The sequence below is a fragment of the Xyrauchen texanus genome, chromosome 20 (genome assembly GCF_025860055.1).
Source record: "Xyrauchen texanus isolate HMW12.3.18 chromosome 20, RBS_HiC_50CHRs, whole genome shotgun sequence".
NCBI classification, from domain to species: domain Eukaryota; kingdom Metazoa; phylum Chordata; class Actinopteri; order Cypriniformes; family Catostomidae; genus Xyrauchen; species Xyrauchen texanus.
The window spans coordinates 2257225-2278551 of NC_068295.1; the positions used below are offsets into that span (position 1 = coordinate 2257225).

Here is a 21327-nt window from a genome sequence, read left to right on the forward strand (position 1 = left end):
GTTCTGATGTCACAGAAATAATTTGAGTTATTTGTTTGTATTATACATGTCAAATGAATTAATGTATACAAGTAGGCATGATATTTCCTTATAGCTGCACGAATGTCCCAATGACCTTTTGTTCACCTAGTACACTAGATAATTTAGCTTAATGTCATTTCATTGAGTAACTTTCTCATTATCATTGTTCATGTTCTTAAATTTGGTCATTATGTTATCTAGCATCATGCAGGAGAACAACATTGACCAGCCCACCTCATTATCGCAGCTTTTACGGGAGAATTACCTGGCTGAAGCAAGAGCCCATCACAGACATGGCGAGTCCATCTGCTTCGACTTGCCACGACGCCTGGTGTACGGGACTCTCAAAGAGAAAGCCAATGATTGTGGTGGGAAAGTTGAACCTCAGTTCCCAGATCTATCTGCTTTCCTGAGCCAAGAAGAACTGGACAAGAGCGTTGATCTGGCATGCAAAGCCATCAGCGATGAGCCAAGAGGACGTGAGGAGAGACCTAATGGACCCCCGCATGTAAACCATTATGATGTTCCTTCCAACCAGCCCACTCCTGAGACTGAGATCATGTCAGAAAGACCATCAATTCAGCCTTCCATCCAAGACAACATGATGAGGAACATCAGAACTCCCAAGGAACCTCCACCAGACTTCAAAAGGCCTTTAAGAAACACTCCATGTGGCATGGAGAACCAATCCAAGAAGGAGTTCCTCAACAAAGCAGCTGACTTCATAGAGGAGCTTTCTTCGCTCTTTAAGGCCAACAGTTCCAAGAGAATTCGGCCTCGTTCTTGCAAAGCCCATCGGAGTAGATGCCAGAACAAAGGCCAACTTGATGGCACCCCGTTCACCATTAATACAGAAGATAGAGAAATGCAAATTCTCATTAGCCAACAGTCGGAGGAGCCAACAGAGTTTCAACAATTGGAGGAACCAATAGAGTTTCAAAAACAGAACAATAGAGTCATAGAGGAGCCTTATAACACAGAGGGGCAACAGGAACCAGAGCCGCAGTATGAGATACAGTGTGAGGCCCCAGTTCTGATAGAGCCAGAGAGCTCTGAGGAACCCCTATGTGAACCACCACACTTTATACAGAAACTCAAAAGCAGGGAGGTTCCGGAAGGGAGTAAAGTCCAGTTGGATTGCATTGTCAGAGGAATTCCTGCACCTGAAGTTCGGTGAGTTTGCTTAGGTATCAGCACTATAACTATTGCTCAACAAATGAGTTTTTACTTATACCCCCCCACTCCCCCACCCCGAGAAACTTTTGACACCCCCCTCCTGATCAGAGGAAGAGACAATCACTTGCCCATCCTAATGATCAAAATGCCCCCCAAACAAAGATTGCATCTTAGTACCGTCCATGGCTCAAACTTAAGTTTAGGGATTTGAACCTTTTACTGAAAGTAAAACATTTTGGTGCAAAACTTATCGCATGCTGTTTGTGCTAAAACATGCTACCTAAAATTGTGTGGCTTGTTCAATAAAGTGCTGTTACTTTTCTAAACAACCTCTCTTACGCCTTCCACATGATGCGCATAGGGGTGTTAATTCTCCGCTCACAGCCAGCATCAAGCGCCGCCTTGCCCTTTACATGACAAGGGTTGAAGAAAGTGTCAAAGAGGGGGAATTGTATGAGTTTGCCAGGCACCAGGAGATGTGCACAGTGAATATTAGCCATTTTTCCACTATTGGGTCAGATGAGGGCGTGCCAGTGCATGCCAGGGCCAGTTGCGTTTCCACTGTCTCTTCCGGGTCTTCATCGTGTCACATCGGGGTATTCTCTTGGCCGCCGATTAGCCTTGGGCCAAACAAGGCCAACTGGGGAGTGAGGTGGGGTCAATCTCAAAGGTGGAGTTTCGCCGAACTCGCCAGTTTGTGTATCCAGTGCACAACGGAGGTTCGAGAAAAATACAAAAATTGCAGGTACAGTACATATGTTTTTAAACGCACAATGGACGAAGCAGTGCCCAAAGATCGTGGTTCGAGATCATGGATGGTGTGTTGGGACATCGTCCCGCTTTTAGTCTAGAGACCACTCGGGAAAACCAAGGCAGTTGCAGTCGGTGAGTTGTCAATACTAACTTATCTTGCTAGCTAGCTAATGCTTACACATTATATTATAGATAACTAGATAACATGATACCTCAGCTTGAGCTTCCTCTTGCTTGTAAAATGAGCGCGGGGTGTGTGACGTTGGCAGCAGGGCGGCGTGTTAGGGCAATGCTGCGGGGATGGTGGGAACGCACATCAATTTTGGTCTCACAGCTTGAAATCTTGAGGCTATTTGCCCCAGCTGGCCAGTTGATGGCCCTGGCTCACACTGGCCCGGAAAAGTGGCTATTGAAATGTGTTTGGATGTAGAAGAGAAAAAAGGTCCTGGCACTTACTTTGATTGCAGTAAATAATAAAAGGATGTTCTTGGTAAATTTAATTTAGTTCAATATCTGCAGTCTCTGGATGCTCAGAAAAGAAAATATTTAATACAAATAAATTATGAGACATTTAATATCTTTTCATAAATGATGACTGCTTTTAAACAGTCAGTACGCTGATACTTAACTCCATAGACTTCAATGTTTTCCACCACGCTGACGCGATGCCCCTTTATGATTATTGCCTGGCAGATGCTAAAACGTACAGAAAAAAAACATAGACTTGAGGCTTGGGTATACTTAGTTATTCCATGTGTCATTCGATCTCGTGCACCGTCAAGCGCTCAGCCTTTCAAAGTATACTCAATCGACCGTGAGCCCGTGCGGACGTGTTCGACGCCTGTACGCTATGACTGCTTTGTTACACTGCATGCGCCAACAATGCGCAAACATTGGCCATTCCGCTAGGTGGTAGTGGCCTAAGTTCAAAAAGTCTACCCTCGGTATCCTATGATATTGTGCTCTCTAGATATCGCTCAGATCCCTCCTTAAAAGCCAAAGTATTCTAGGGTTTTTACTTGTCCCGGTACATGTCGTGCATAACAACGCAAATTTTGTCATCAGAACAGTATGTGCGGACTGTCCGCGCCCAGCCATGTTTTTCTAGGCTAGTGGACAGTCTGCACTTACTGATGGTGAAATTTGCATCGTTATGCTCGAACATACAAACACATTAAAACCGAAGTATCCAAGGCATATTTATAGACCAGAATACCATAGAGACTTAAGGGTAGACTCTTTGGACTTGGGCCAGTACCAACTAGCATCCACTTAGAACACCTTAGCAACCACACATCATCATGGCACTGAGTTTTGCAAAAGCAAGCACCACTCTAGTATATCATGCATAAGTTCTAGTTTGTCGTTCATTAGCTATTGGCACAAAGACGTCTTGTGAAAGATGAGCGTATAACAAGTCCGAGCTCAGCCATTCTAATTTTGCCACATTGGAAATGTGATCTATGAGAATGTAGGAGATTCACCTTAGCATCTTTAAGTCTTCAGTGCATAAAACACAGAGAGCCAAAGTGTACAAGAGCAAACAAGATATTAAATTGGTACCATGGTTTCGTAAAATTACACCGGTCACTTTTCCAAAAATCCATGATAGGACCATACTGTGTTTTTTGGTTTGTGCAGCAAGTATAATTCAAATGGATTCCTTGCTTTGTTATTCTAGTAAGTTTCTCTTAAAACAAAGTCAGATAAAAGACCTGTTACCAGTTTCAAGAGGAGTAAAAATCAAAGCACGGGGTCTTAGAGCGGCCTTGAGGCTGGAAGAACTTTTGGGCTATTGCCATTCTATCTCCCATATCTTGTAAAGACTAAAACAGTCTTAAATGTGTTAGTCTAGCTGTGCAAGAAAGTAAACATCTCTCATAAGGAGCAAGGCTTAGTGGTCCAATGTAACAAATATTAATATTTTGTTATGCTATAAAAGATCAGAAAATGTTTGGAACAATCTGACCTAAGAATAGACAATATTTTGATGATGCATTTGCTATTACCACAATGCTAACCATATAACATATTAGCTTGGCATGTTAGCGCAGCTAGCATTAAAATGAAACCCTGAAAAATTGCTCGATGAGTGCAGATTTGTCTCATGTGTTGAAGTATTACCTACTGAAACAGGAAGTCGGGTTGCTGAATGGTTGCAGGTGATATTTGGGGGAGGGGCATTCTAATTCTAGAGAGCATTTGATTGGACAAGTCGGTGTAGTGCAGGATGAGTCATCAAAATAGTTTGTCTGTTTTCCTGGAATCGAAAGACTATATTTTAAATGTGTAAGTGTACCTTAAAGTGAATTTTGTCAACATTTAGGAGTACGCTAGCATATAAAACTACAAGTCCTAAAACTACAAAACTCAACAATATAATAATGATTTCATGCAGTAATTGAAGACATTTAGATGGCAGCTAACCACTAGTATCAAGATTTCCGCAGCTATACTGAAATATGTAAGTTTAATTTGATCAGGCAGGATATTTTATGTTTATGATTATGTTGTTGCGATATTGGTCATCAGTTTGTCATTGATGAAAATGTAGTGTAACATTACTCAGAGTAAACTTCCCACACTGACAGGTCAAGGAAGCCCATGCTTTTTTTGAGCGGGTATGCAGGGGGTTATTTTTAACAGGTTGATGCTTTTCAACAGCTGCGTGGAGGCGCGTGTTACACACAGTCAGCTGGCACAGACACTGTGATGTCAGAATCATTAGATCATCTCTGTATGAAAATGTCTTCTGGAAATCATCGTTTTTATTATGAGAAGAATGGTTTATATTATATTATATACCATTATTCATAATTAATTAATATGTCTGCCTTTTGCTTTTATGGAGCATGAACAAAACCTGATGATCATGTTATTCAGATGATTTGAGAATGTTCCATGAGAATCTATTGTGTACCTCAATGGATGTGATGTCACAAATGTGCTCGAAGTGCAGAATCGTAAATGTTCCTTCTTTGGAACATTCGTAAATATCTGCTAAATAGATGGAATTTGGTTTGTTGTGTTGGTGAATGTTATTGTATGTAAGTGTGCTAGGCTGTGGGCCGGGGATATTGTCTTTTTTTCTGCGGTCCGTCCAGCTATAATGGGGGTTCCTGTGCAATGGGGCAAGTCCAGAGGGAAAATAGACGGAACAGGTGCAGCTTATCGCCCTGGAAGTCTCTCCCACTGCTCACACTTTCAAAGTAGAATCTTACTCATTACAAGCGACCCTCACTGGCTCATGGATCCAACCCAATACATTTAAGCCATGTTTCGCCCATTCTGCACAAATGGACTCATCACTGCAGAACTGCTTTAAAATTGTGGGACGATATTTTGTTTTAAAAAACCTTATCACAGACTGATGAACTGAAGATATCTGCCAAATACTGTTACTAGGTAAGGCTGTAAAAAGCTCAGAGTTAAGTTATATTTGTGGATCCAAGTATATTCATTTAACACTGTGTTCCCAGATCTGTTTTTATAAATGGTGGCCTTTGTCTTTTATTGCATTGTTGACCTTTCTCTTGTTGATGTGCTCGTTGATTTGTGTCTTTAAAACAAACTGATGTACACTATTTGCTTAGTTCTGAATCTGTCTAAACTTTCACCATACTTTGAATATTTATTATTTTCAACATTGCTTATTTTAAATCTTTCACCAGAATTATATATATATATATATATATATATATATATATATATATATATATATATATATATATATATATATATTGTGTTATATTTATACTTGGATATGTGTATTTTTTTCAGTACTTTTTGTAGATGAGAAAAGGTGGAACACAATGATGTGACACCATATAGTTCAATGATGGGGGTTTGCCATTGTTTTTCGATATTTTAATTAAATCTTTTCTGTCCTGCAGGAAAAATAAAAAAGGTAATTATTTTCCTCTGACTGTCAAACATATTCTATGACAGGTTGAAAAAGTGGTCTGTAAATACCTAGAACAATTAAAAATTAAATCCTTAATTGTAAATTTCATAAGCACACTTATAAAATATCAAATTAATGTGGTGAATATAAATGTAGTTGATGCAATTTTTATTACAGTATATTATTATGCTTTTTGTTTGTTAGTTCCATTTTATTATTGTTTAATTGGAGCCAGCTGGCAGGTAGCTGTGCAATGGTAAATTGGGAGCAATTTGGGGTTCAGTGTCTTGCCAAAGGACACTTCAGCATGTGTAGTCGTGTGGGCCGGGAATCGAACTTCCAACCCTGCAATTGGCAGCCGACCCGCTCTACCATCTGAGCCACAGCCACCCAATGTGTATCTTCACTACCCTGCCCCTGAGAGGCGCACTAGCAACTGACGCTAGAGGCTGTAGTCTTTATCCTCCTTGTAAGCGTGGAGACGGCGGTTCGAATCCTGCTCAAAGCAGATCGAGAAGGAACGATTACAGTGGTGCCGTGACCCATATGGGAGTGAGGTTTGGGGGGGTGAGTGTAACGGTAGCCAGCTGGTAGGTAGCTGTGCAATGTGTAAACCTCACTACCCTAACCTCAAGTGGCGCACTAGCGACTGATGCTAGGGGCTGTAGTCTTTAGCCTCCTCGTTAGTGCACCTGCCTCCCTTGCTTGAGACGGTGGTTCGAATCCCATTTGGAGTGGGTCGAGCAGGACCGGTTACAGTGGTCCTGTGACCCGGATGGGAGTGAGGTTTAAGGGGTGAGTGTAATGTAGACAGCTGGCAGGTAGCTGTGCAATGTGTAAACCTCACTACCCTAGCCTCAAGTGGGATATTAGCGACTGATGCAAGGGGCTGTAGTCTTTAGTCTCCTCGTTAGCACGCCTGCCTCCCTTGCCGGAGACGGAAGTTCGAATCCCGTTTTGAGTGGGTCGAGCAGGACCGGTTACAGTCGTGGCATGACCCAGATGGGAGTGAGGTTTAGGGGGGTGAGTGTAATGGTAGCCAGCTGGTAGGTAGCTGTGCAGTGTGTAAACCTCACTACCCGAGCCTCAAGACGCACTCTAGCGACTGATGCTAGAGGCTGTAGCCTTTGCCTCCTCATTAGCTCACCCACCTTCCATGCCGGAGACGTTGGTTAGAATCCCGCTCAGAGCAGGTCGAATAAAACTAAGTGTGATCTATTTATTCACATATGCTCTCTTCAGATATTTTTAAAGCCACAACATGTTTGTTAGATCCAACAACAACTAAGCTCTTAAAAGAGGTATTCCCTGTAATCTCAACACCTTCTTAATATTATTAACTCAGGACATGTTATAATTAGAACATGTCCTAAGAAACTTTAAAATGTCAGTTTTTAAATCTACCATTTATGTCGAAAATGTAGTATCCTCCCAACTATGTTCATTTCTACAGAGAATTGTATGAATGGACAATTTCAATCAGGATTTAATCCCCATCACGCTACAGAGACTGCACTTATCAGAGTTCCAAATGACTTGCTCTTATCATCTGATCATGGCTGCATTTCACTTCTGGTGCTTTTAGATCTTAGTGCTGCATTCGACACGATAGATCACGAGATCTTGAATAGGCTGGAGAATTATGTTGGCATTAATGGACTTGCATTAGCATGGTTTAGGTTCTATTTATCAGATCGCTACCACTTTGTATGTGTAAACAAGGAATTGACAAATCAAACAAAAGTTAAGTATGGAGTGCCACAGGGATCTGTTTTAGGGCCTCTACTTTTCTCCTTATACATGCTTCCTCTGGGAGATATTATCAGGAATCGTGGAATAAGTTTCCACTGTTATGCCAATAATACCCAACTTTACATTTCTTCTAAACCTGACTAAAATTCAAAGTTCTCCAAATTAACAGAGTGTATCAATGAAATCAAAGATTGGATGGCCAGCAATGTTATTGTACTCAATTCCGACAAAATTCAGAGGTACTAGTTATTGGACCAAAAACCTCTAAAAAAATAAGCTGCTAAAATATAATTTGACTCTCGATGGATGTACTGTTACGTCGTCTTCTACAGCAAAAAACAGAGGTGTTATATTTGATACCAATCTGTTTGTAAAACAGCATTCTTCCACCTCATAAATATTGCTAAGTTACAACAAATGCTCTCTGTTGCTAATGCTGAAAACGAATTAATGCGTTCATGACCTCAAGACTAGATTATTGTAATGCATTACAGGGAGGATGTCCTGCAAGTTCAATAAATAAATTTTAGTTCAAAATGCAGCTGCCAGAGAGCTGACTACAACCAAGAAACTAACCCAATTTTATAGTCGTTACATTGCTACCTGTTAATTTTTTCTGACTAGCTGTATTCCATCACGTTCATTATGATTACAATGTTCTGGCCTGTTAATTGTTCCAAAAATATCAAAATCCACAAAAGGAGGTACATCATTTGGCTCCTAAATTATGGAATAGTCTCCCTAACACTGTTCGGTACTCAGACACACTAACTCCGTTTAAGTCTAGACTAAAGACTCATCTATTTAGCCAGGCATACACCTAATTTATCCTTCCTCTCACAATTAGGCTGCTTTAGTTCGGTCTGCCGGAACCAGAAACATTTATCATGATCTATCATATCCCAAAGTTATCAGAGCTGGCCGGATCAAGCTCAGTTCCTACTTGGTGTCGGACTCCACAGCTACATGTCGCTGAGTGACGATGACAAACTACAGCCAGTGCTAACCAGACATCACTTCAGTCTTTTGCCTTGAGAGGATGAACTGATGCCAACTCCAACTTTAAAATATCAGATACATCATATGCCATTGCCTGAAACTTGGACTTAGGACGGACCCCACCGAAATGGCCTGCCGGTTGAACTGCGATGCACTTCACTGATCTCCGCCTGCATCACCTTTGTTTATTGATGGACTACACTCTTGAAATGGAATACATAGACTATCAATTAATGACAACAAAAGCCTTCATCAGTCAACTAACAAAGGACAATTGCATCTATGTGAACTTCTGCAGTTAATCCAGGATGAACTTCAAAGACATTAGTCATTAATCTTACAGTTCATACAAAATCGATGTTTAAACACTGACCCTTAACACTTACGTTTACTCATTTTAAACTATAACCTGCACATAAATAACTAATATTGGCATTATATATACACAGTGAGTCTGGATTCTCCCAAGGTTATTTTTCTCCATTAACAAACATCTTATGGAGTTTTGTGTTCCTTGCCACAGTCGCCTTCAGCTTGCTCACTGGGGCCCTAAATACAATTATTATTTAATTATTTAATGTTATACACAATTTACAATCATATTTAATCAAACTACACAATGATCACTTAAAGACTGTATAGATATTACAGTTTCATTTTTTTGTTAATGCATGATTTCCTGTAAAGCTGCTTTGAAACGATGCGTGTTGTGAAAAGCGCAATACAAATAATAATGACTTGATTGTTGATATATCCACATGTTCAGACAGACGCTTATTTTAGATTTTCATAAAAACTAGCATGAAGTGGCTTGATGAGCACGGTTTTCTTTCCTGTGATGACATTTTTCCTAATTGAAACAGGAAGTTATGTCGGGACATATTGATGGGCTAATCCATCGTATATAATCAATTTATAGCATATAGCGTTTAGCCTATAGATAACATTTTGTTCACGTCTGTGAGTGCAAGAAGGGTTAGTGCACGGGACATTAATGTGACCTTTAATGCAAGATGAATCAATAATAATTTTTTCCCAAAAGAGAAATACTGAAATAACTATTAGTGTATTTCTGCTAAAAGTTATTTTCATCAACTTCAACAAAGTACACTAACAGGAGTATTTTTAACAGGATATAGATAGCCAAAGAGACTTCACTGGGTCTTTTTAATGCATTTATTTTTATATTTGTCTGTAATTGTAACTCTGTGTTCCTTTCCAGTTTAAAGTTCTAGTTGTTTGAGTAATTCTGTTTACTGTGCCATATTTTAGGTGGTTTTGTGAGGGTAAAGAGCTTGAGAACAGTCCTGATATTCAGATTATCAGTAACGGCGAGCGGCACTCTCTGATCATTACCGAGGCGTTTGAAGAAGACACAGGCAGATATTCGTGCTTTGCCTCCAACTTTTACGGCACAGACTCCACGTCAGCAGAAATCTACATTGAGGGTGAGTAAATGAATTCATGTCAGAATTTAATATTAAACAAATTACTGAATGATCACAGCTTAAAGTGAAAAACTAATTGTTTCTAAAAGGGGCCTCTTCATCGGATTCCGACGGGGAACAACAACATCTAGCACAGTGAGTCTAAATATTATGAAGTGTCTATTCTTTTGCATGAACACACGCATGTATTTTTTTTTCCATCACTTTTTAAATCCACCGATATTTGGCCGTAATGGAGATCACAATAATTTCAAAATGGCCAAATATTGGTAATTTATCACTCTTATAACTAATCAAAACCAATGTTTTGTGTCAAAAAGAATTCCACCTACAAAAACAATCATGTTGTTGTTTACAGACTTCATGAAAGATCTTCTCAACCCAGGCCTCCAGCTACTCCAGCTGTCTCAGTAGTGCCTAACACGTCAATTGAAAACTCCTCAACAACCGTACCATCCTCCTGCCCTGAGCAGACATCACCTTTAGCAGTCACTGAAGCGGCATCACCTGCCCAGCTGACATTTGACCCACCTTCTAAGCAAGTAGACCTAGAACTTTTGGGTTTTGAAGTAATCAACTCTGAAATTCCTGAGCTAGAACCAACCATACCTGTTTTAGTATCACCAATACCAATATCTCAGGTGGAGCCCACTCCACCCTCTACATCCCTGACCGTAGCTCTGCCATCCCCTCCTTTAAGCCAAAGTATATCAAATATACTGGCAACATCTCAGCAGAGCATTACTGAGGTAGGAAAAATCCACCAAATCCACTATTTTTACTGTTCCCTCTAATGCTTGTGTGTTTTCTTATGTTTCATGTGTTTTCTTCTCAGAATCAAAATGGCAGCAGTTGTTATCTTCAGAACTTCGATGTAAGACCCATCATGGCAGCTCCTGTTTTTACTAAGGTAGAACATGTGTGGCAACCTGTAGTAGACTGAGTTGAACAGATGTTATGTCCTTTGCACCAGAGAAATTTTCACAATTTACTCCACACAGAACAAAACTTAACACAAACAAAAACAGAGACTTCACAGGGCTGAGACTTACTGGTAGCGTTGTAGGCTAGCTAAGAGATTATCTGATCCCCTAAAAAGCACTTCACTCACCCAAACACACACGCACGGTTATAAATTGGAAACACCACCACCAGGGTATGGAGACAGCTAGCCTCCCTACCCTGGGGACCTTCTGTCCTAAAAAGAAGGGGAAAATAAATAAAGGTTATCCAGAAGGTGTTTGAGATGGTGTGAAAGCTATTCTGCAGAACACATGGGGCACATCACAGGTCCTTTTCTGCATATCACGTAACAGTTTTGTGGTCCGTTCTGTATCACACGACGGCTCATTGTTGCTTATCGCAGCACATTTGGCACGTTTCGCGGCCGAACCACCGGCCCTCTCGGTTCTTCCGATGGACATTACGCCTCTGATCGGCCCAAAAGTGCATCGGCACTTACCAGTCCAGCCCTGCCCACAGCCACCACCATTGTGTCCACTTTAAGTCGCTTTGGAAAAAAGTGTCTACCAAATGCATTCAAATATAAAATGTAAATGTAATAACTACTCAGAACATCTTAGCAACTGCATAGCAATGCCCAAATGACCAGCCACAACACTCAACACGGGCAAGCACCATTCACATTTTGTACTATTTCAATTTGAATTTTATTGTGCACCATTTGTCTTTTTGGCTGCAGAACTTACAGGATCTCCTGGCTCTTGAGGGTGAGCTGGTAGTGCTGGAGTGTCGAGTAAAAGGTATTCCCTCCCCAAAAGTAGACTGGTACAGGGAGGGAACATTGATTGAAGATTCTCCAGACTTCAGGATCCTCCAAAAGAGTATGTCTGATTCTAGAGTGCAGTGAATTAAGGTGCGGTAAATGGTTGGTTCCATGTTTGAAAGGTCCACATTTACTGATGAAACTATTTTGATCTGTAATTTGTTCTGTAAAATTTGTACTGGAATTTGTCTACATACAAGTAGCTTCTGTAATCATTGATATATTTTTTATTTTCAGAACCCAGATCCCTGACTGAATCAGGTAGGTGGATTTTATTACCCATGCTTTATAAAGTAAATATTGAATGACTCTATCCACCTAACGGTCTATAATGTTTCTGTTTGGTGTGAACTTTAGAGGAGATATGCACTTTGGTTATTGCAGAGGTCTTTCCAGAGGATTCTGGAACATTTACTTGCACAGCCAGCAATAAATATGGCACAGTCTCTAGTATCACAGTGCTCCAGGTGAAAGGTAATCGCCAGTCATTGATATATTGAATATATTTTATTGGGTCAGTTTTGCCATTGCAAAGGATTATTTCAATAGGTTTCTGTCCTGTAGACATGATTGTGTCACATCTATAAATCATACTCTGATTAAGATTTTCTGTGCATCAACAGGACATAATCAAAACAGCACTAACTCCAAAACAACAAGCACCTTAACACTGGGATACACCCATGAGAAGGTTCCAGCAACTGACCTAATTACAACGTCTTCCAAACTCAAGCCAGATGTTCCTTTGGTGAACAACAAGCTTCACTCGAGTATGCTTTGTCTTGACCCTTTGAGCTATGGCTCTATGCAGTCAGACCCTTTGGACGCAGGAACGCATCGCCTGGATTCCATCAAATCTAGTATGCTTCGCCATGATCTCACCACTAGCCTACCAAGTCTAAACCCTGTGAGCATTGGAAAATATCACTCAGATACTTTCAGGTCTAGCTTACCTCAGCTAGACCCCCTCAGCTTCAGTTCTTGTCTTGACCCATTGAACTCTGACTTAAACCACAATCCTCTTAGCTCCAGCACTACACACTTTGTTTCAGGTGTTTCTGGTTTGAAGGCTTCCATGGAACCGACCCCAAATCCACTCAATGGATTGTCCTCCACCATCACTTTGAGCTCTGATGTGGATGATTGTGTGGAACCATTACAGAACATTCAGGTTGGGTTAAAACCTAAACCCCTACCAGATCCCCCAGCCTCTTGCCTCAAGATTAGACCTGAAGGTGTTTTTGTAAATCACAATGAGCCGCGGTCTACTTCTCGAGTGGGCCTCCGTGTAACCTTTAAACTTCCAGAAGATGAAGATGAGGAAATCACAGATGAGAAATCAGTTTCGCCCAACAAAGAACCACCACCAGTGCTGACTAAGCCAAAATTGTGAGTACAATCTTTATTGTGTTGCAAGACAACTTAAGACATAAATTACATTTTAGGGCCTACCGAATTAGATCTTACATCTTTTTGTCCTCTCTTTTACCCCATCTTAGAGATCCAAAGCAGATTCAGATCCTCCAAAACCAGGTGCTTCTGGAACAGCAGCAGGAGAATATTTCCCCAAGCCAGGAGTCCCCACATTTAGACAAAACATGCTCTGAACAACAGTCTGTCACAACAATTCACCCTCCTGCAAATTCAGTGGCATCACAACTAAGAACACCTTCTCACGTAATGAACTCTGGTCCAATTCCACAGCTGATCACTACACCTGTACCTTTACTACCAGCAGCACCTGCTCCTAAACTAAAACCTACACCTGTATCCCAACTGAGCATGGCTTTGCCTAATTCCATACCCTTTCCTCAGCTCAGTCCATCAGCCCCAAGATTACATAGCAACCCACCAATACCTCAACAAACTCTGGTCCCTACTACTTTGTTAAATACTCTTACACCAAGTGTGGTTCCCTCTACCCTAGTAACCCAATCAACTGTAGCACCCACCACCCATCTTCTGAATATGGGGTCAATCTGGCCAACGCCCCAACTCAATGTGGCTCCAGTGGCAAATGTAACCCCTATGCCAAGTGTGATGCCAACCACTCCAATAACTCTATCCGTTGCAGCTCCCAACATCCCTATGCCTAAACCACATGTAGGACCTACCATGCCCTTGCCTCAACTCACCATTGCTTCAACCACCCAACCAAACACCAACCATATGGCTAGTATGCCCCAAATTACTCCCTCTACTCGTGTATCGCAAATAAACATGACTCCTACCCTGCAGATGAACTCCATTCCCATTAGTGAAATAAATACGACTGTTGCCAAAACACATCCACTGGTTACACCTGATACCACAACTGTTAGAAACACTGCAGCCAAGTTAAACACCACCCCAATTACTCGTACCTGTATGGCCCCACAATTAATACAAGACATTCATTCTCAAAGTGTGTCCTATGCACCTCTGAGTAATGTCTTCTTACCCCATCTGATGACTAATCCACTTGCGCCCACCCTGAGTCCAATGTCTCCACCACCATTGAACACTACCCAGCCTCCACTGCTGGGTATAATTCCACTCTCCACCCAGAGCTTTAGCTACACTAGGCCAAAGGAATTTATTGCTGCCCAGACTCTCTCTCCTATCAGAAGTCCTTCTCCAACCGAGTCACCGGTCCCAATGCTCCAAGAATTGGCTTCTCAGATATTCCCAAAGTCAACACGCAAGCTCATGTCCCCTGTCAACCAGTTTGTCCCGTCCCCAAAAAAGTTCCCCACAAGGATTCTGACATCTCCAAACAGCTCTCCATATGTGTCCTCACCTCCTCTCCTGCCTCCAAGCCTGGTGAATTCAGCGTTGGCTTTTAGAACCCAGTCACCACCACAGGCCTCTTCACCAACCTCAAGCAGCTCCACGCCCAGCCCAAACCAAAACCCAGTAGCCTTTCTGAGCTCTGTCCTACCTTCACTGCCAACATCTCCTCCAACCAATGCCATGGGGCTGCCTAAGAGGGCCCCTCCTGGGTAAGCATTGTAATATTAAGTAAGTTTAATGGTCACACTTTGCTTAACAAGATTTACTCTAGTGCATCAAGATACTTGCTGGCCCTGGAACATTATTTCAATCAACCAAGCAGGTTTTAGGGTCAGGGTTAGGGTAAGGTTTAGGGTGAGGTTAGGAGCTTAAACAATATTATTATCAACTTACCATATCACTTTTATCTTATGGGTAGGTTATGGTTAAGATTAGGTTTATGATTAGGGACATGGTTTGTTATAAAGGTTGTTCCAGGACCAACAAAGGAAGTATAGCTAGGGACATGTTGTAGTTAACTAAATTATGTTGTGCATCTCAGTCTTCGTTCTGAGACCTCAGACTCATGGCATTACTCCATCTCTAGGCCTCAAGGCATAGTGAAGAAGTATCAAAGAGGTCCCAGGCCCATGTCAGATGACGACATCCGATACAGCAGGGAAATCCTCTTACAAAATATTGAGAAGAAGCTACAAAATGTACCACTTCATTTTGCACAGCAGGTACTGTGGAATCTAGGGCATTATATGTATGGCATAGTCAGTCTTATGCTGATGTATATTAAATCTTAAACTGAATGATAAGCTCTTATACCTGTTCCTCCATTGCTGAGGGTTTATTGGTACCTGGTTTGTAATAATTAGGGTGAAGTAGACTAAATGCGTGGTCATTAAAAAAAAACAAGCTTACAAGGTTTACTATAGCATTATATTGCTATTCTTTTCATGATATTTTATTGCAAGTAAAATTTCCAAATTTAAACATTCTGCTTTCATTTCTGTTTATATCCTGCATTACATCGTTTGGTGGCTATATTAGTGAGGTCCCCCAAATTTGTCTGAATGTTTTCATATTCTAATACATTTCATGTGTCAAATGTGCATCCACAATTTACATCATGTTAACACTGTATTATATTACATATATTATATTTACAATATATACAATGTGTGACTCTTGTCTGTGTTTACATCATCGTCATTCATTCCTGTCCTCCATAGAAGAAGAGTTATGGGGGGGATGTGAGGAGTCCTCTCGGACCAAACATTCCCATCGCAACTGTCATTAACTATCATGAGGTACATGGAATGTTTTCCATTGCAAGCAGTGCTTTGCTCAAAATGTGTTTTATTATATAAAAAATAATGTCATAAAACAAGATATTGTTGAGATATTTATTAGGTAATAAAAGGCTGTAAAGGGATTCATGGAAAAGAGGAGACGAGAACCGGCTTGACGATATAAATAATATTTTAATAAGAAATTGCAACAAAAAGACAAACACACAGGTGTCAGACAGCTGCCCATAAATCTCTCTCTCTCTCTCTCGCACTGCAGCTTGTAGACGGCCTGTATCCCTCTCTGAGGCTTGATTAGCCTGATTAGGGGCCGGGTGTGCGGAATCACGACCCCGTCCTCCGCCCTGCCACAAAAGCATTAAGCTTTTCTCGACTAATTGAATTGCGCAAAATATGCATGAACTTAATGGACTAATACAGTACATTTTAACTAATAAATGTAAGTCATGAAGTGATTAAATTAGATCCTTTAAATGTGCATATTTTTACAACAGTTTTGAATGTTGTTTTTCTTTAGATAGCAGTGTTTTAGATCAGTGTTTTCTATGTGAATTTCAACGGTATGGGAGTAAACATGAGCGAGGAGTTTGAGAGTCTAGACAGAGACAGAAATGAACAAGGACGTTGTGTATTATAAATAGAGGATGTTGGTGGTCATCCAGAACTGAAGTGGAGCTGCAGATACCAAGATAGTCTGGCTGGTCAAACCACATGAGATACTAATCATTTGTGAAGAAACTCTTATGAAGTTCAAGCTCAAGGATTTCACTTTTAGGTTCTAAAGAGAAAGGCTTAATTAGGCTTTAATAAGACTTTGTCAACCGCATCAATCAATGTACTCAATGTAAAGAAAAACATCACTAGTGTTCTACACTTTTTCAAAAGCATTTGGAAAGACAGGAAGTTATACACATGCACTTACATATGGGATGAAGCACTATAGGGTCCTTTATAGGTGAAGTTTGTGCCATTAGTGGCAAAAAATGGAAATTAATCTTTTTCTTTTTACAGGCATCGTTTTGCACTAATTTAGTGCAGAAATAACAAACTTCAGTTTTAAGCATTTTCAAGTTTGGTCTTGCATCATGTCATTTATCAGCCATTTATCATTTCATTTTGTATGTTTGTTTGATTTTTTTAGACCTAATATGACCATTGTAATAACTGTAAAATTCTGCTGTGTCACCAAACCAGAGGGTTCCATTGTACATTGTTACAAAGTATTACAGGGTTCCATTGTACATTGTTCAAGGTATTACAGGGTTCCATTGTGCATTGTTAGAATGTATAACAGGGTTCCATTTCACATTGTAACAAATGTATTACATGGTTCCATTGTACATTGTTCAATGTATTACATGGTTCCATTGTACATTGTTACAATGTATAACAGGGTTCCATGTCACATTGTTACAATGTATTACAGGGTTCCATTGTACATTGTTCAATGTATTACAGGGTTCCATTGTACATTGTTCAATGTATTACAGGGTTCCATTGTACATTGTTACAATGTATTACAGGGTTCCATTGTACATTGTTACAATGTATTACATGGTTCCATTGTACATTGTTCAATGTGTTACAGGGTTCCATTTCACATTGTTACAATGTATTACAGGGTTCCATTGTACATTGTTACAATGTATTACATGGTTCCATTTTACATTGTTCAATGTGTTACAGGGTTCCATTGTGCATTGTTAGAATGTATAACAGGGTTCCATTTCACATTGTTACAATGTATTACATGGTTCCATTGTACATTGTTCAATGTATTACAGGGTTCCATTGTACATTGTTCAATGTATTACAGGGTTCCATTGTACATTGTTACAATGTATTACAGGGTTCCATTGTACATTGTTCAATGTATTACAGGGTTCCATTGTACATTGTTCAATGTATTACAGGGTTCCATTGTACATTGTTCAATGTATTACAGGGTTCCATTGTACATTGTTACAATGTATTACAGGGTTCCATTGTACATTGTTCAATGTATTACAGGGTTCCATTGTACATTGTTACAATGTATTACAGGGTTCCATTGTACATTGTTACAATGTATTACAGGGTTCCATTGTACATTGTTACAATATATTACAGGGTTCCATTGTACATTGTTCAATGTATTACAGGGTTCCATTGTACATTGTTACAATGTATAACAGGGTTCCATTTCACATTGTTACAATGTATTACAGGGTTCCATTGTACATTGTTCAATGTATTACAGGGTTCCATTGTACATTGTTACAATGTATTACAGGGTTCCATTGTACATTGTTCAATGTATTACAGGGTTCCATTGTACATTGTTACAATGTATAACAGGGTTCCATTTCACATTGTTACAATGTATTACAGGGTTCCATTGTACATTGTTACAATGTATTACATGGTTCCATTGTACATTGTTACAATGTATTACAGGGTTCCATTTTACATTGTTCAATGTATTACAGGGTTCCATTGTACATTGTTCAATGTATTACAGGGTTCCATTGAACATTGTTACAATGTATTACAGGGTTCCATTGTACATTGTTCAATGTATTACAGGGTTCCATTGAACATTGTTACAATGTATAACAGGGTTCCATTGTACATTGTTCAATGTATTACAGGGTTCCATTGTACATTGTTCAATGTATTACAGGGTTCCACTGAACATTGTTACAATGTATTACAGGGTTCCATTGTACATTGTTCAATGTATTACAGGGTTCCATTGTACATTGTTACAATGTATAACAGGGTTCCATTTCACATTGTTACAATGTATTACAGGGTTCCATTGTACATCGTTCAATGTATTACAGGGTTCCATTGTACATTGTTACAATGTATAACAGGGTTCCATTTCACATTGTTACAATATATTACAGGGTTCCATTGTACATTGTTCAATGTATTACAGGGTTCCATTGTACATTGTTCAATGTATTACAGGGTTCCATTTCACATTGTTACAATGTATTACAGGGTTCCATTGTACATTGTTACAATGTATTACATGGTTCCATTGTACATTGTTCAATGTGTTACAGGGTTCCATTGTACATTGTTCAATATATTACAGGGTTCCATTGTTACATTATAAAGTTTGTTTTCATTCATAATAATTATGTGTTTTGTAGGAATACAAGGTGTCAAGCTTTGAGCAGAGGTTGATGAGTGAGATCGAGTTTCGTTTGGAAAGAACTCCAGTTGAAGAATCTGACGATGAAGTTCAACATGATGAAATTCCCACAGGAAAATGCATCGCTCCTATATTTGACAGGAAACTGAAACACTTCAGAGCTACGGAAGGCATTCCTGTCACATTTACCTGTAAAGTTGTTGGAATTCCAATACCTAAGGTTAGCTTGAAAATGGAAAACTATGTCGCTATTATGTTTTAATTATGGCATTGTGTATATTATGGCAGATTTTTAGAAGAAAAAAACAGCATGACCATTCAAGCCAAGTAGAAATATACAGTACCGCTTGATGGACATTTATTTAGCACATTTTGTTTTTTCACAGGTCTACTGGTTTAAGGATGGAAAACAGATATTGAAGAAGAACGATCACTATAAGAAAATCAGAGAGGGTGACGGCATGTGTTCTTTACACATAGAAGCCGCTACAAGCGACGATGATGGGAATTACACTGTCATGGCAGCAAATCCACAGGTAACAGCAACGGACATGTTTGTTTTGCCACTACCAGAAACACACACAAAAAAAGGGATTATTTGCTACTTGTTCATTTTTCTTAATTAAAATAAACTATAGCAACACAATGTGTTACAACTTGATTTTACTGTGTTCTATCCATTTAAATGTGTAAAATGAAAGTTTACTCAATACATTTGAGTTGGGACAACATGAATGTAGCATTGATGGAACTGTACGGGGGATTTCTATCTTACAGCATGTATATGTTACATGTTTTAAACGTTAAAATTAAGTGTTATTTTGTGAGTTTTTGTGCAAGATGAATATAAAGCGGGAAACTTGTTAGTGTTTAATGTTTTGTTATGTTTTATTTATGAGCTTTGGGGGTTATGATTATGGTGAAAAGTGGAGTTTAAGCTATCGATGATGACTGAACAAGAAATTGATTGCTCGCTTAATTGATCATTTGCTGTGGTAACCACTGCATAGTTACAACCAGCCAGTATTTACCATGCTAACATTCATTTTCACTAGTTAGTACATAACAAAATAGAAGAGATGTATTTCAGTTCCATTGACATGTCTAATTTTGTTGGGTTTACCCAATTCAGCTAGGTTCATTGTACACTGTGTGTTTGAGTTGATATTAAATAGTCACTTTAAGTTCAGAAATCTCATTTCAGACATGTGGAACCACTGTCCGCGATCAAGCTTAGCCGAAGAGCTCATTTTTGAATGAATGGCTATTAATGTAATTTGTAATGTTTAGTGGTGTAAATGTAATTGTGTAATATGCTGCAGTACATGGTGAGTCAAGACTGTCTGTTTATATCCACAGGGCCGGATAAGTTGTTCTGGACATTTGATCATCCAGACGGGTCCCATGCGAAACCGCCCCATGGTGCACGCACAGAGGTTAGTTACATCAGCACTCATCAGGTGCGATTTTATTGTCTATTTTTGTTGTGTATAATATTTCTGTCAACGTTGCCACAGAGTGCGAGCGCGTGTGCAGGAGGTTGAGGGGGAGCCCGTTCAAGAGCGATTCTTTCGTCCACACTTTCTTCAGGCTTCAGGAGACATGTTTGCGCACGAGGGTCAACTCTGTCGGTTAGACTGCAAGGTACCGATGATAATTCGGCAAGATGATAGAGATTTCATCCAATACAAATAATACAATTATTAATGTTGCATTTTTCTCTTGTATAGGTGAGTGGATTACCCCATCCTGAAATCATGTGGCTTTTGAACGGGAAGCCAATATATACAGATGTAACTCATCGGATGCTAGTGAGAGAGAATGGGGTTCATTCTCTAGTGATTGACCCGCTGACTCAAGCCGATGATGGCACGTACACCTGCATCGCCTCAAATAAAGCTGGACAGAGCTCATTCTGCCTTGAGCTCAAAGTCGTGGGTAAGATACACTTCTTTTCTGACGGTCTTTATAACATTTAACAAGTTTGTAAGAAAGGTTTCTGAAAATAGGCAGTGCACATTCACATTCCCTGCGGTTTAGTAGGAGGGTTTGTCTGAAAGAGTTTATACAACTATAAAATGGAAGCCCAAATTACTCAAAATTTAATTTTTTAAGATATAAGGGGTCTGGGTATCTCAGCAAGTATTGACGTTGACTATCACACCTGGAGTCGCGAGTTTGAATCCAGGGCGTGCTGAGTGACTCCAGCCAGGTCTCCTAAGCAACCAAATTGGCCCGGTTGCTAGGGAGGGTAGAGTCACATGGGGTAACCT

General features: G+C 39.9%; 1 protein-coding gene across 3 annotated transcripts in view; it reads left to right on the top strand.

Annotated features, from left to right (window-relative positions):
• LOC127660290 (myopalladin-like) overlaps nucleotides 1-21327 on the top strand; it is a 31106-nt gene that overhangs the window by 6634 nt on the left and 3145 nt on the right. Inside the window, exons 2-18 of one of the 3 annotated variants that reach the window (XM_052150424.1) lie at nucleotides 223-1194; nucleotides 9878-10053; nucleotides 10143-10188; nucleotides 10412-10802; nucleotides 10889-10963; nucleotides 11756-11897; nucleotides 12077-12100; nucleotides 12197-12313; nucleotides 12463-13228; nucleotides 13339-14820; nucleotides 15198-15333; nucleotides 15832-15909; nucleotides 19053-19274; nucleotides 19441-19590; nucleotides 20414-20490; nucleotides 20572-20698; nucleotides 20785-20992. In XM_052150424.1, coding sequence (XP_052006384.1) covers nucleotides 227-1194; nucleotides 9878-10053; nucleotides 10143-10188; nucleotides 10412-10802; nucleotides 10889-10963; nucleotides 11756-11897; nucleotides 12077-12100; nucleotides 12197-12313; nucleotides 12463-13228; nucleotides 13339-14820; nucleotides 15198-15333; nucleotides 15832-15909; nucleotides 19053-19274; nucleotides 19441-19590; nucleotides 20414-20490; nucleotides 20572-20698; nucleotides 20785-20992 — 5185 coding nt within the window. In that variant the 5' untranslated portion in view covers nucleotides 223-226. The remainder of the gene's footprint in view (nucleotides 1-222; nucleotides 1195-9877; nucleotides 10054-10142; nucleotides 10189-10411; nucleotides 10803-10888; nucleotides 10964-11755; nucleotides 11898-12076; nucleotides 12101-12196; nucleotides 12314-12462; nucleotides 13229-13338; nucleotides 14821-15197; nucleotides 15334-15831; nucleotides 15910-19052; nucleotides 19275-19440; nucleotides 19591-20413; nucleotides 20491-20571; nucleotides 20699-20784; nucleotides 20993-21327) is intronic. The other 2 variants (XM_052150425.1, XM_052150426.1) reach the window with 2 other exon arrangements.